Here is a 12476-nt window from a genome sequence, read left to right on the forward strand (position 1 = left end):
GTACAAAATGCGCGCGTGGTGGTAATCTTCTAGAAAGATTCTCTGGGACCTCATCTCCCTTGATTTTGCTCCCTCTATGATTAGAGTAAAAAAGAGAGTCTATTTTGCATCTCAGTCCTTATACATTTTTGAAAAATTTAAATTTAACTATTCTACTTTTAATTTTAAAATTTTAATCTCTTGAATAGTCTGATTTAAAATTTTAATATAAAAAATTAATTGATAAAACCGTTTGTTAACTTTTATTAAATTTGAATGTGTTAGTACTTTAATTTCTTTAAATCAAATCATTGAATATCGAAATATCATATATTCGAATTTAACATAAATTTATTAATTAGATTTAAATTTTAAAATAAAAAAACTACATAGACTAAATTTCTTGAAAAATAAATAGATTAAAAAAATATGTATAACTACAAATGCATTAAAAGAAAGTATTTTATGTATTTTTAAATTTTATTTAATTTTTCTTACCTTCTAATTAGTAACATGAAAATTTTAAATTTTTTTATAGCTACAAGTGTCATAATTCACTCTATTGTTTGAGACTAATTCTATTTGAGTAGAAGTAGTATTTAAGAGAAACTTTTCCAATAGTAATAATTTCAGAATTTGAACTCCGTCCAGATATTTAAAAATAAGTCGACTCTACTCCTTTCAGTCGACTATCAGTGAAGATGACAATTTATGAATTGCTTTCAAAGTGGTCCATATCAATTTCATTTTATGTTTTATATTTTAATTTCCCCCTAATTTATTTTATACTTCTATCCCTTATCCTACACTCTCATTTCCCATTATTTTATTTTTATTTTTCGACCCCTTCCAAATGCAACCAAGCTGTTGAACATAGAGAACATTGAGCTTAGAAATTGAGTGACCTCTTTTGTAGGGTATTATTGGTAGTATGGCAGGAAGTGTTAGTTGGAGCAGGGAAGAAGAGAAGGCATTTGAAAACGCAATAGCAATGCATTGGATAGAGAAAGAGGAATGTGAAGAGCAATGGGAAAAGATTGCTTCAACGGTTCCTACTAAAAGTCTTGAGGAATTGAAGCTTCACTACGAATTATTAGTGGAGGATGTTACTGCAATAGAGGCTGGTCATGTTCCACTTCCTTGTTATAAAGGAGAAGAACCTTCCTCTTCTGCTAAGGATTATTTTCATGGACCTTCCATGGCTCCTAATTCTGATAGGAGATCCAATTCCGGTTACGGAAATGGGTTTTCGGGGTTAACCCTTGATTCTACTGGACATGGAGGGAAACAGAGTTCGAGGTCCGACCAAGAAAGAAGGAAAGGAATCCCATGGACTGAAGAAGAGCATAGGTATTCCCCTCTACTACATCTTTTCTGTTTTTTTTTTTTCTTAAATACTGACTTAAGTATTGGAACGTGACTCGAATTAAGACTTGAGTGCCCTAGGATTTGGGGTCTTATAGAAAATAAAGATATATGCAATGTGACAAGCAACATTACATGTGTCATTCAGGTTATTTCTACTTGGTTTAGACAAGTTTGGGAAAGGAGATTGGAGAAGCATTTCAAGGAACTTTGTGATATCGAGAACTCCGACGCAGGTGGCTAGCCATGCACAAAAGTATTTTATACGCTTAAATTCGATGAATAGAGACCGGCGGCGGTCCAGCATCCACGACATCACGAGTGTTAACAATGGGGATACGTCTCATCAAGCGCCTATCACCGGCCAACAGGCTAACACAAACTCACCCGGTGCAGCGGTCATGGGGCAATCAGTGAAGCACAGGGCTCAGCCGCATTTGCCGGGTTTAGGCATGTACGGAGCGCCTGTTGGGCGGCCGATTGCTGCTGCTCCAGGGCATATTGGATCTGCTGTAGGAACTCCTGTTATGCTTCCTCCTGCTCACCATCCTCATTCCCCTCCTCCTTACATTGTCCCTGTTGCTTACCCCATGGCACCACCTCCTATGCACCAATAAGTTCAAAATTCAATTAATGATTTAAAGGTAACCTAACAAGTTGTGTTTTTGTGAACATGAAAAATATGCAGAAGGAATAAAGCAGATGAGAGAACTCTTCGTTTTTTTGCTGTAGTTATCCATTTTTCTGACTGCAAAAAAGGTACATGTTATTTGACTACAAAGTCCCCTGCCCAGATGAGTCTTTTCACTAAGCGAAGCAATGAAACTGGCTTTAAAAAAATAGCCAGATGGGTTATTTTGGGCAAATAAGTGTTGTTTATGGCTTCCTCTCATGATAAAATGTAAAAACAGTCTTATTTAAAGGCTTGTATTATTCCTACGGGTTCAGTAAAGCGCTTTCAATGCTTTTGTTCTTCATACTGACTGCAACTTTCGGAAGCTTGAACTTAGAGTAGCCCAATAGTAGTACTTCATTCGAATCTTCAAACGACAACGTTATCGGCTTCACAACCATTCGAGGCCCATATGAACACCGCCGCCGCTATATAAAAGGTCTAGGGAGGCTTTTAGGCCCTTGGCAAATGAAGACATAAAGCCTCTGATTTCACTCCCTTTTAATTTAGTCCCTAAACTATTATTTTCTCAATTTCCTCTTTCTTTCCAATCAACCCTTGGCGTAATTTAATATGCAATACCATAAACAAATTAGCATGATAAAAGAAAATTAGCAAATTAAGGTACAATTAATATAATTAAAATGTACAGAAAATCAAAATCGAATTTAAATTTAACACATCACTAAACACATGGTTGAATAATCAAATCAAATGATTGATATTTTTTTTCAAATGAGTTCATGACTCATACAATTATTAAAAATCTAAATTATTAACTTGATTGATATAAACGTTGTTACCAATATAAGACGACGTGAATTCGAGTACGAGATTGTGAAAAAAAAAACTAAAAAAGGACTATTAATATATATAAAAAAATTTATGAATACCAAAGACAAAACCTAGTGGCCCATGGATACATTTCTACCTTTGAATTTGACCCAGAACTCATGGGTAGTTTTAGATTATTTCCTTTCCTTTTTGCAGTCACAGCCCTTCCGCTTAATTCAAACATTTTCTCTTCTTTATTCCAAAACCCACCTCGTCCTTGTAATGTTTTGCCGATTGCCGCCGCCACCCTGATATCCATCATTATTCACTCGATAATTGATGGAGGCTATGATAAAGAAATATCAGCAGAAATTCAAGAAAGCAAAAGATGAAATGAGTAAATGGGACGACCTTCAATCTCGCTTAATTTCCCACTTTCGAAATGCTTCTTCCATTATTTCCAGATTACAGGTCTGTTATCCCCTTTGTTTCTCTCTCCCAAATTTTGTTTATTTATTTTATTTCCTTCAAAAAACAGTTTTTTTTTTGTTTTTTTGTTTTGGTGATCAGATTATTCAAAACTCTAAAAACTATGCCAGTTTAAATTGTGTTGGAGGAATGGAAGCTGCAGTGATGCAAAAGCAGATGGATTCTTTGCAAACCATTTTACTTTCCATGAAAAATACAATGTAAGTGTTTAAGTCTCTGTTTCTATTTGCTTTTTGAGAATATAAATGACACTATGATTAATTTATTGAATGATTGATTGAAGTTGGCAAACAAACAAGGCTAAATCTTAGGTTTGAACTAGAAATTGTTTTTAATGTGTTATGTTTTAACTTTAGTTTTAAAAAGATTTTCAGGGAGGACTTTCGCGGTGTTGTTCTTTCCCTTGAGAAGCTTCAACATGATGGTAAACAGCTAGCAAAAGGTAGCTCCAATCAGATGAACAAGAAACAACTGCAACATAGAATTGGCGTAAAACCGACTCTTACAAATTGCATAGATGGGCTTGTACTTCTCCATGAAATCTATCACGACGAGTAATTAACCGTTTCCTCTTTCAAAAAATTTCCCGAGGATGTATTCTTTTCAATATGCTGCAAGTAGGAATGTGTTTGGACCTATTTATGTTTCCCTAGATTTTTCATGATTGCACTTTTCACTGTCTGTGGTTTGAGCAACTTGCTTTGATTGGGTTTTGGTCAAACTCTGAGGTAGCAAGATTCTAAATGACTGATTGTTTTGTATTTGCTAGGTACCTTCTTAAATCATCATTGGTTTCTGCACTTTCAGCTCTTACCTTGAAACCCAAGTAAGGGGAACTCATTATTTTGCTCTTGCAATTCAAAAATGTCAATAAAATTGACCTATTGTTGTATTTTATTTTATTTTTATCTTGCTAAAGGCTCCATATGGGTTCAACTGCAGCCCTGTAAGGTGCAAGGGCACCATGCCAAAGCATTTGGGTGACAAGGTGGGTATGGTGAAGTAATTCCCACTGTGTTGCACCCCTCATCAATGATTGGACACCCTTAATGAGTCCAATAGAATATGGTGCTCGCAAAACGTGATTGTTCTTTAGATTGAAGAAGTATGATAAGTAAAATTTACGTTCATCTAAACTTAGTTTCTATAGCCTATGTCTTTAGCTTGCCTACTTTTTGTCATGTAATACATGGAATAATACCCATGTAAGCCCTCGAACATCACCTTGAACTTGAAAATAAGCTCCCTATCTTTATTTCATGGAACTAGGGTAATAAGTTTTTATTTTTTTTTTGTAAATTTGTAATGAGAACCTTGACATTATAAAATATAATATTTTCTTGAAAACCTTCTTTTGTTGACTGATGTAATCTCTAAAAATTGCTAACATGAATTTATTTGGATGAACTGGATGACAATTACTTGAGAGAATCCTATTTTAAATAGTGTTGGCAATTGGACTTTATTTGCCCATTTTCGGTTTTGATGAGTAGGATTACAATGAAATGAACGATCATAATCTTAATCCACGCAATGACATATGGAGAGGTTATTTTTTGATGTTATCCTAATAATTGTGCTTAGTTATACTTTTTCCACGTGAAAATATGATTTTTTGTTAACTTGCTTCCTGGTTTGTTAAATTTATTTAAACTTGATAAAAAAAAAAAAAGGAATTTCTTTTACTACATTCTATAATTCATGGATTTGTAATGGTTATGAATCTTTCTTGATGTTGCAGTTCTGGTGATCTGGGTGCCCTCCACCAACTTTTGGTTGATCAACCCAATATATTAAACGAGGAAGGTACATTTTGGACAACGCATAACTTATTTTTTATGTTTTTAGCTTTACTTACCTTTCTGATCAATGCAATATACTAAAAAGGAAGGTAATATTCTGGAAAAGTTAGTCATGCTTACCTTTAGTTATCCTGATTTTCTGTAACAATCAATTTCTTATAATCATAATTATGGAAAGACACTAATAGGTGGAGACTGTTGTTCTTACCTATATGATATCTTGGGTTATCGAGTTAACTTCCTATAAATTCATGTCTAGAATAAAATCATTATCAGGTATCTAACCCTGTCAAGTAAGCATTTCCATAATTCCACCTTTGATTTGTACACTTTAAAAAGAATGAACCCACAAGGATTTGGACTGCTCAACAAGAATCTCTGATCCTGCTGAAACAGCTGCACATTAATAGCAATCTTTAGTCCTTTGATAGATACTGAAGATACTGAATATTAATATTAGTTATACTCCAATTAGAACGTATCTCAATACTCTTGCATTATTGAATGGAACAAATTTCTATTTAGCCTTCTTTGGAACTTTATACCAAATGCTGCTATAGTAGCTTCAACTAATCAAATAATATAACCACAAATTTTAGCCTTATACTGGTAATTATTGTGATTTGTTTGCTATATGGAAGTTTGACTTCTATCTTTTCCTTTTTAGAATTCTTTTGCATCATTGTGATATTAATTATTTTATTTGTTTTTCTTATTTTTTCAGTTTGATGATATTGTATTTGTGCATATTAGTTTCTAACTTCTGCTTCTCATATTCTCGCTTTGCAGTACAATACATATTTGACATCGTATTTGCGGAAGAGATATGTTGATTTTATGCTTGTCTGTTATAGAGGTAGTAGTGTACTTGTACCTTGCTACTGAATTTTTTTAATCTTGAAGCTGTGAACATCACAATATTCGATTCTTTGTCATATAAAGCATGGTAATTGGAAGCTTTCCTTCGATAAAGAGTTAATTGTGACCATCATTGTTTGATCATTGATCATCGTGTCTAGTTATTTGGAAAGTATTTAATGCATAAGTTGGAAAAATATCTTCACATTTGATTGTATGTAATTTGCAAAAATAGTAACTCTTGCAAAAGAATTGCTTCTAAGGTTTACTGTTTTCTCATGGAACGATGTATTTATGTTTGAGGTATGACTTCTCTTATATTTTGCTAATCATAGTTGTGCATATGTCACGAGGCTAGAACTTAAGTCTTGCAAATCGCGCGGTCTTAGGCAGAAACTTAGTTTCAAATTTAGCTTAGCTCTCGAAAAGTGAGAATTCACAAGGAAATTCTTCAAGGCACTAGGATAAAGCGGAAGCAAACTCGAAAGGCAAAGAAGCTATGAACGAATAGAAAAGCAACAAACATCAAGGGTACGTTTGGTTCACTGTAATTGAATAGAGCTATAAGGGAATAGAGCTGTAATAAGTAATTCAATTGTTTGGTTGAATGGAATGGAATAGAACTGTAATAGTATTCTTGTGTTTAGTTGAATGGAATGATGTTGTAATAGCATAAAGAAAAAACTAAAATGACTAGAATACCCTTATTAGAATTTTTTAGGTAGATGATTATTGTTATTGTTATTAAATTTTAATAAGATTATTAATAAAAATAATAAATAATTTAATCATATTTTAACATAATTAATAAATAAAATAATATATAATTTAATAAAATTCTTAATATAATTATTATATGAATTTACTAAAATCATAGTATATAATACTATAAAATAATATAGTCTCTTGTATTATTTTTAAATTGCAATATATATTTAATGTGCTAAAATATTATTAGTGAAACAAATAATTAAATTATTCTATTGTAAAAAAATATTAGAAGTAATAAATAATTTGAGAATTATATTTCACATCCAAACATAATGTTCATATATTAATAAAAGTTACATGATTTCATTAGTTTATATGTCATAATCCATATGTTATAAAATTTTACAATATCAAAAGATTACAACATTGTAATGACATATATCATGTCATTATACCATCCCAGATATTACGAACACAAAAAGTTGCCAAAATATCATTAACACAACCATGATTTTTAATGGTCGGCAAGAAATTTTCTGACCCATTCCAATCACATCAGCTTCGCATCCATAGAAATCGTTTCTTTCTTCATGAATATTTGTGGTAGCTACATCCTCAACATTTATTTCTTCAATAATATCAGTGGCTGTTTGAACATCCTTCCTAGTGGCTCGATCTTTTAAATAGATGGCAGTAAGTTGGTCATAATAAGGGAAACTATGATGTTTGAATTAACCGGCTTCTTTATGACTCTATAAAAATGAGAAATTCATATTAGATGTAAGTTTAGTCAAAATAAGATAATAAAGATTTGATATAATTCTTACATTTATATATGAGTTCCACGCCGCATCTTCAGCAACAACAAGTTGCCTATGCTCATCCCAACCAAAACTGCTATTGTTTTTTCCGTTAAGCATGTCATAAACGATTGACCAATCCCTTTTCAGTATCCTAATCCTCGATTGAATATTAGGTTTAGCCTTCAATATGACATTGGGTAAAATTTTTTCTAACATTTTTTCTAACTCATTTAAATAACCGGCTTTGAATCTCGTATCTGCATTAAAGGTTCCAACATTGTGCAAGTCGACCATACAGGAAACCAATGCAGCATCTTCTTTTGGAACTCATTTCCTTTTGGTTCCTCGAGAATTTTGGGAAGAATCATTTGATTGTGGAAAACCTGACATAACTATCTTAAGAAAAAAAATTAAAATTAAGTTCAATATCATGAATCAAAATGTCAACATTTTATAAAATTATAGCACATGATGAATCAAAAGAAGATAAATTATAGTTCAACAAGTCTAGTACAATACAAAAAACAATTCAAACTCCACCAAAGTTTCATAAACTAGATACATGAAATAACATAAACAAATTAACGTTTATTATTTTTACCTTAAACCTAACTAATTTCTAGATGCTTGCCATTCATCGAACATTTGGTTGGGTAGTTCTATCCTCCAAGTAGCACATGCATCCGATAGATGAATATTTATGATATTTGGTTCATCGTCATCTATCACATTACTAGGTAATCCTTCTCCCAACTCTGATTCAATAGGATCAATACTCATATAGGTTCGAATAAAATTATGGAGCAAACATATAATAATAATTCTATTGTACACCCTCACAGGATAAAATGATGGACTCCTAAGTATTCCCCATCTATGTTTTAATAACTCAAAGCATCTTTCAATAACATTACGTGTTGAAGCATGTTTCATATTGAAAAAATCTTCCAGAGTACTTGGTTAGTAACCATGATGCCACTCATTCAAATGATATATTTGTCCTCTAAAAGGTGCAAGAAATCCCTCACAATTTGTGTATCCAGCATCAACTAAGAAATCCCTCACAATTTGTGTATCCAGCATCAACTAGATAATAACAACCTATAAAAAAAACTATTTGTCATGGTTAATTCCCCAAAAAAGTATGATCTTAAAGATTAATTCAAAGTCCTCTAATTTTGCAGTTTACCATGAGGAACTTTTAATCCATGTCTCCTACTAATGGCATCTCGAAGAACCCGTCCATCAGCAACAGAACCTTCCCAACTAGGAAGAACATAAACAAATTGCATATCAGGTGTACAAACACCTAACATATTTGTTGCTATGTCACCTTTTCGTGTTCAATATCTAAGTTTATCAACTGTTGGAACCCTAATCTTGATATAGGTTCCATTTAAAGCACCTAAACAATTCTATATCACATGTATAAAACCTTGAGTTAGGATATTATATTTAAATCTAAATCAACTAAATTATGTACAAGCTATATATAGAACTCACTCCAATACCTTGAACCATTTCCACATTAGGTCTGTAGAATTAGCTGTAATTGGCTCTGCCTTTTTAAATAACACATCTTGTAAGCGTATGATAGCATTTAAAACATTATGAAATGATTTGCTAACGGTTTTCCCGGACCTATAAAGTGATGCTTGATAACTTGATTTTTAAGGTGATGGGAAATGATATGTAAAAACATTGCCATTTGCTCATCAACAAGCATGTTCCTTGACGACTTCAATCCCCCTAAAGTTTGTAACATCTCACATAGTTTAAAAAAGGTAATTCTATTCATCCTAACTTATTCAATATAGGTATCGTCACTAGCATATATAAGTCTTTTCACATAATCTTATTTTGCATAAAAATCTAAAATATAGGATCTAATCCGGTCTATAAGTATGTAGGCCATGGATGACACCCAATGTAAGTAAGAACCAACTCGCAATTGTACACTTTTGCAACCATATTGTCAATGCAAAACCAATTCTTTTACGCCTCACACTTTTGTACTATTAAAGGCAGACGAGCCATTACTGTAAATTATTAAAGTGTTACATATCTTAAAATCATAGTAAAAGAGTCACATTTCTCCAATACTAATTTCAATAACGGTAAAATAAAATCAAAGAATTTAATTGCCAAAGAATTTTAATCAAACAATATAAGAAATATAAAACATTGTTTGAAGACCAAAATTAAATATAACATAAATTAAACATATCGAAAATAAAAATAGTTTAATAATATATTAAAAGATTAAAATAGTTTTAAATGAAACATATAAAAATAAAATCATATAGAAAATTAAATATAACCAAAGTGTTCTTGTTTAAAGTAAAAAATCAAATCCGAATTATAAATGTAGTTTAACATGTATATATTGTCTTTCCCGTATTACTAGAAAAGAGTAATGGTATCATCATTGTAGTGGAGATATTTGTTTTTGTCCGTTACCTGATACTTGTCTGTCCACCTGCATTAGTAAATAATAAAGATGATATCAAAACAAGAAATTGACTATCACTTGTGTTAAAAATATTAAAGCTCCAAATGATAAAATATTAAATCATATATGGACAACATTAATATGACATTTTCGAGCAGCTTAAAGACACATTTGGAAAAATTGAAGAACCATCCGAACAGCCACATTCAATAAACAACCATTAGACATTATATTAAATCAACTTTTTAACACATTCGAACAACTTACAATACATCATTCGAATATCATAAATCACAACTTTCAGACACCATAAATTGTAGCATTTAACACCTATATTTTTAGCTTACTAACATCATAAATTCATATCCATTTGGACATCATTAGTTAACATTTAACAATTTAGTTTCACATTGTTCAGAACATTTTAATTTCCTGATCACTTGGATGATCTTTAATTATTATTTGGACAACAATAAACAACCATCGACCAAAACACCTAAATTGGTAAGAAATTAGGCAACATGCATGCAAGCGCATGCTTCAAATGATTCCTCGACGACTAGAAATTTCACTAAAATTTCACTTAATTCCATCACTCATACCAGCATAAATATGCAACAAAACAACCAAGGAAGAAAAGGTAAAGGACTCAGTATCATTTATTTAATTAAATAAATAACATATGTAATTGTTGTATTTTTAACAAGTTTAAAACATCTTTAAATAGGGAAATTAAATGCTGAAAGTCTAGCATTTGGACAGAGGCCAAAGTTGACATTTAACCTCTCATAATTCCCTATTATTTCAATCAGTAGCAGTCCATCTCCTCAACAAATTTAAGTATATTCAATTCAGGAATTTCATACTTAAAATTTCAAACTTTACATAGGCTTAAAAGATTAATCGAAGTTGCCACTGGCCAGCAAAATATTAGTAAATAATGAAGGAATATAAAAACAATGCATGTTTGTGAAAGTTACCTGATACTTGTCTGTCCACCTGCATCAGTAAATAATAAAGATGTTATCAAGATAAGAAATTGACATCACTAGTGTTAAAATATTAAAGCTCCAAATGATAAAAGAAAGCAAAATTCCAGCACACAATACATATCACGAAAGGAAGTGGTTGTTCAAAATAGCAAGTTCAGTCAATTAAGCTTAATTCCAAAAAAAAAAGCAAGTAATACAGTAACTACACATTATTTATAAGAAAGATTTTTTGTCATTTCCATTGACCAACTAACAAAATCAATAAAACCACAATTCATTTACTAATATAGACTATCCTAATTTGAAGGGGACTAAAAAACTAACCATTTCAAACCCATGAAGCGTAGACCTGCATTATTCCCTCTCTTCATTTTTCTTAAAATATCCTTCTACAACACCTATGTATAACTCATTTACAGACAAGAGTCTGTGGATATATGAACCCCCCAAACTTTAAAAAAGAAAAAAAATTGAACATACCCATCCGTGTTGGACGCATACCAACACTCACACTTAAGTCCAAGTAACATAGGCATGGACGATCATAAGATAGTAGCTACATTTATGTTAATAATATATATTATGCTTTTTCTTTTAATGAACTAGTAGCCTGAACCATAATGGTGAGAATCAACAGCCAAAAACAAGAAATTTTAGCCACCTAATTGATAAAGTGAAGAAATGAGTTTTAAGCAAAGAGTTTAAAATTTCGTTCCTAATAAAATGAAGAAAAGAAACACTGTCTAACATTTCTAGTAGCTTTTTTTCATCTTTTTCTCCATTTTCTTCGCCTTTGCTTCAATTTTTAAGTACCCAAATGTTAAAGAAGGAAAAATCATAAAGAAGGAAAAAAAATAAATTACCTGAAATATCTAGGTCTCCTCTGCAATCAATGGAAAAAAAAGGGAAACGTAGAGATGGCTGGAAAGAAAGTTACAGAAGGAGAAGATAAAGCGAAGGGCAAAAATTGGAAAATGGGAAAAAGAAAATTAGAACAGGCAGATGGAATAGCTAACCAGATCTGAAGGCAATGAATAACTATTATAGCTTTTTCATGTAAAAGGGCCTGAATGGATTCTGACTGTAATGGTATTACAGCCAACCAAACGTTAGTTTGGTGGAGAGCCCATCGAATTGGGGGGGAATGCATTCCTATTCCCCCAACCAAACATGCTGCAAGTGTTTGAGTAAATGTTCTCAAAATCATTTTATTACTTTGGATAATTAAAACTGAGTGAGTAGAAGACTACTAATTACAATTGAGTTCTCCCAAATCTAAGGTACAATTTAAATTACATTGACAATCGAGATTTAAACCTATTTACAAGATGAGAGTTCTAAAGGATTTAAACATTATACAATTTTTATCTTTTAGGATTACAAAATATTCACCACGGTAATTCTAGTTTTATTGGAGTGGTTTATTGGGCCACCAATTTTTCATGTTGATGAGATTTTTCATATGTTTCATGAACTGGGTAGTTTAAGTCAATCAAATGAGCATCATTCAATTAGTTGTTCTCTATAGGCGATTCTGTGTAATGGTCATGAGCATTGATTTGCAGCTTGTGACATTTT

The 12476-nt window shown here is 31.8% G+C and overlaps 2 protein-coding genes across 6 annotated transcripts; both read left to right on the forward strand.

Moving 5' to 3' along the window:
• Positions 1-766: 766 nt before the first annotated feature.
• LOC105798702 (transcription factor MYBS1) lies at positions 767-2321 on the forward strand. The gene is made up of 2 exons (XM_012628868.2): positions 767-1329; positions 1493-2321. The coding sequence occupies exons 1-2, from the start codon at positions 911-913 to the stop codon at positions 1959-1961; spliced, it is 888 nt and encodes a 295-aa protein (XP_012484322.1). The 5' UTR covers positions 767-910; the 3' UTR covers positions 1962-2321.
• A 495-nt stretch (positions 2322-2816) lies between these two features.
• LOC105798701 (uncharacterized protein At5g43822) lies at positions 2817-6219 on the forward strand. Of its 5 annotated transcripts, none has more exons than XR_008188853.1 (7): positions 2833-3262; positions 3362-3480; positions 3655-3834; positions 4050-4106; positions 4223-4385; positions 5022-5086; positions 5872-6219. XR_008188853.1 is itself a non-coding variant. In XM_012628864.2 (6 exons), exons 1-6 carry the CDS (start codon positions 3131-3133, stop codon positions 5913-5915), a joined length of 576 nt encoding a protein of 191 aa, XP_012484318.1. In that variant the 5' UTR covers positions 2817-3130; the 3' UTR covers positions 5916-6219. The 5 variants fall into 5 exon arrangements, 3 of the variants coding, with proteins under 3 accessions (XP_012484318.1, XP_052477045.1, XP_012484317.1); XR_008188854.1 differs by having other exon boundaries at positions 2838-3262; positions 4223-4268; XM_012628864.2 differs by lacking the exon at positions 4223-4385 and having other exon boundaries at positions 2817-3262; positions 3391-3480; positions 3647-3834.
• Positions 6220-12476: the final 6257 nt, after the last annotated feature.

This window comes from Gossypium raimondii, chromosome 9, assembly GCF_025698545.1.
Source record: "Gossypium raimondii isolate GPD5lz chromosome 9, ASM2569854v1, whole genome shotgun sequence".
NCBI classification, from domain to species: domain Eukaryota; kingdom Viridiplantae; phylum Streptophyta; class Magnoliopsida; order Malvales; family Malvaceae; genus Gossypium; species Gossypium raimondii.

Coding starts and splice junctions, on each gene's coding strand:
- LOC105798702 (XM_012628868.2), top strand. CDS start 911: ATGGCAGGAAGTGTTAGTTGGAGCAGGGAAGAAGAGAAGGCATTTGAA. Junction 1,330..1,492: donor TGGACTGAAGAAGAGCATAG/GTATTCCCCTCT, acceptor TGTGTCATTCAG/GTTATTTCTACTTGGTTTAG.
- LOC105798701 (XM_012628863.2), top strand. CDS start 3,131: ATGGAGGCTATGATAAAGAAATATCAGCAGAAATTCAAGAAAGCAAAA. Junction 3,263..3,361: donor CCATTATTTCCAGATTACAG/GTCTGTTATCCC, acceptor TTTGGTGATCAG/ATTATTCAAAACTCTAAAAA. Junction 5,087..5,871: donor CAATATATTAAACGAGGAAG/GTACATTTTGGA, acceptor CTCGCTTTGCAG/TACAATACATATTTGACATC.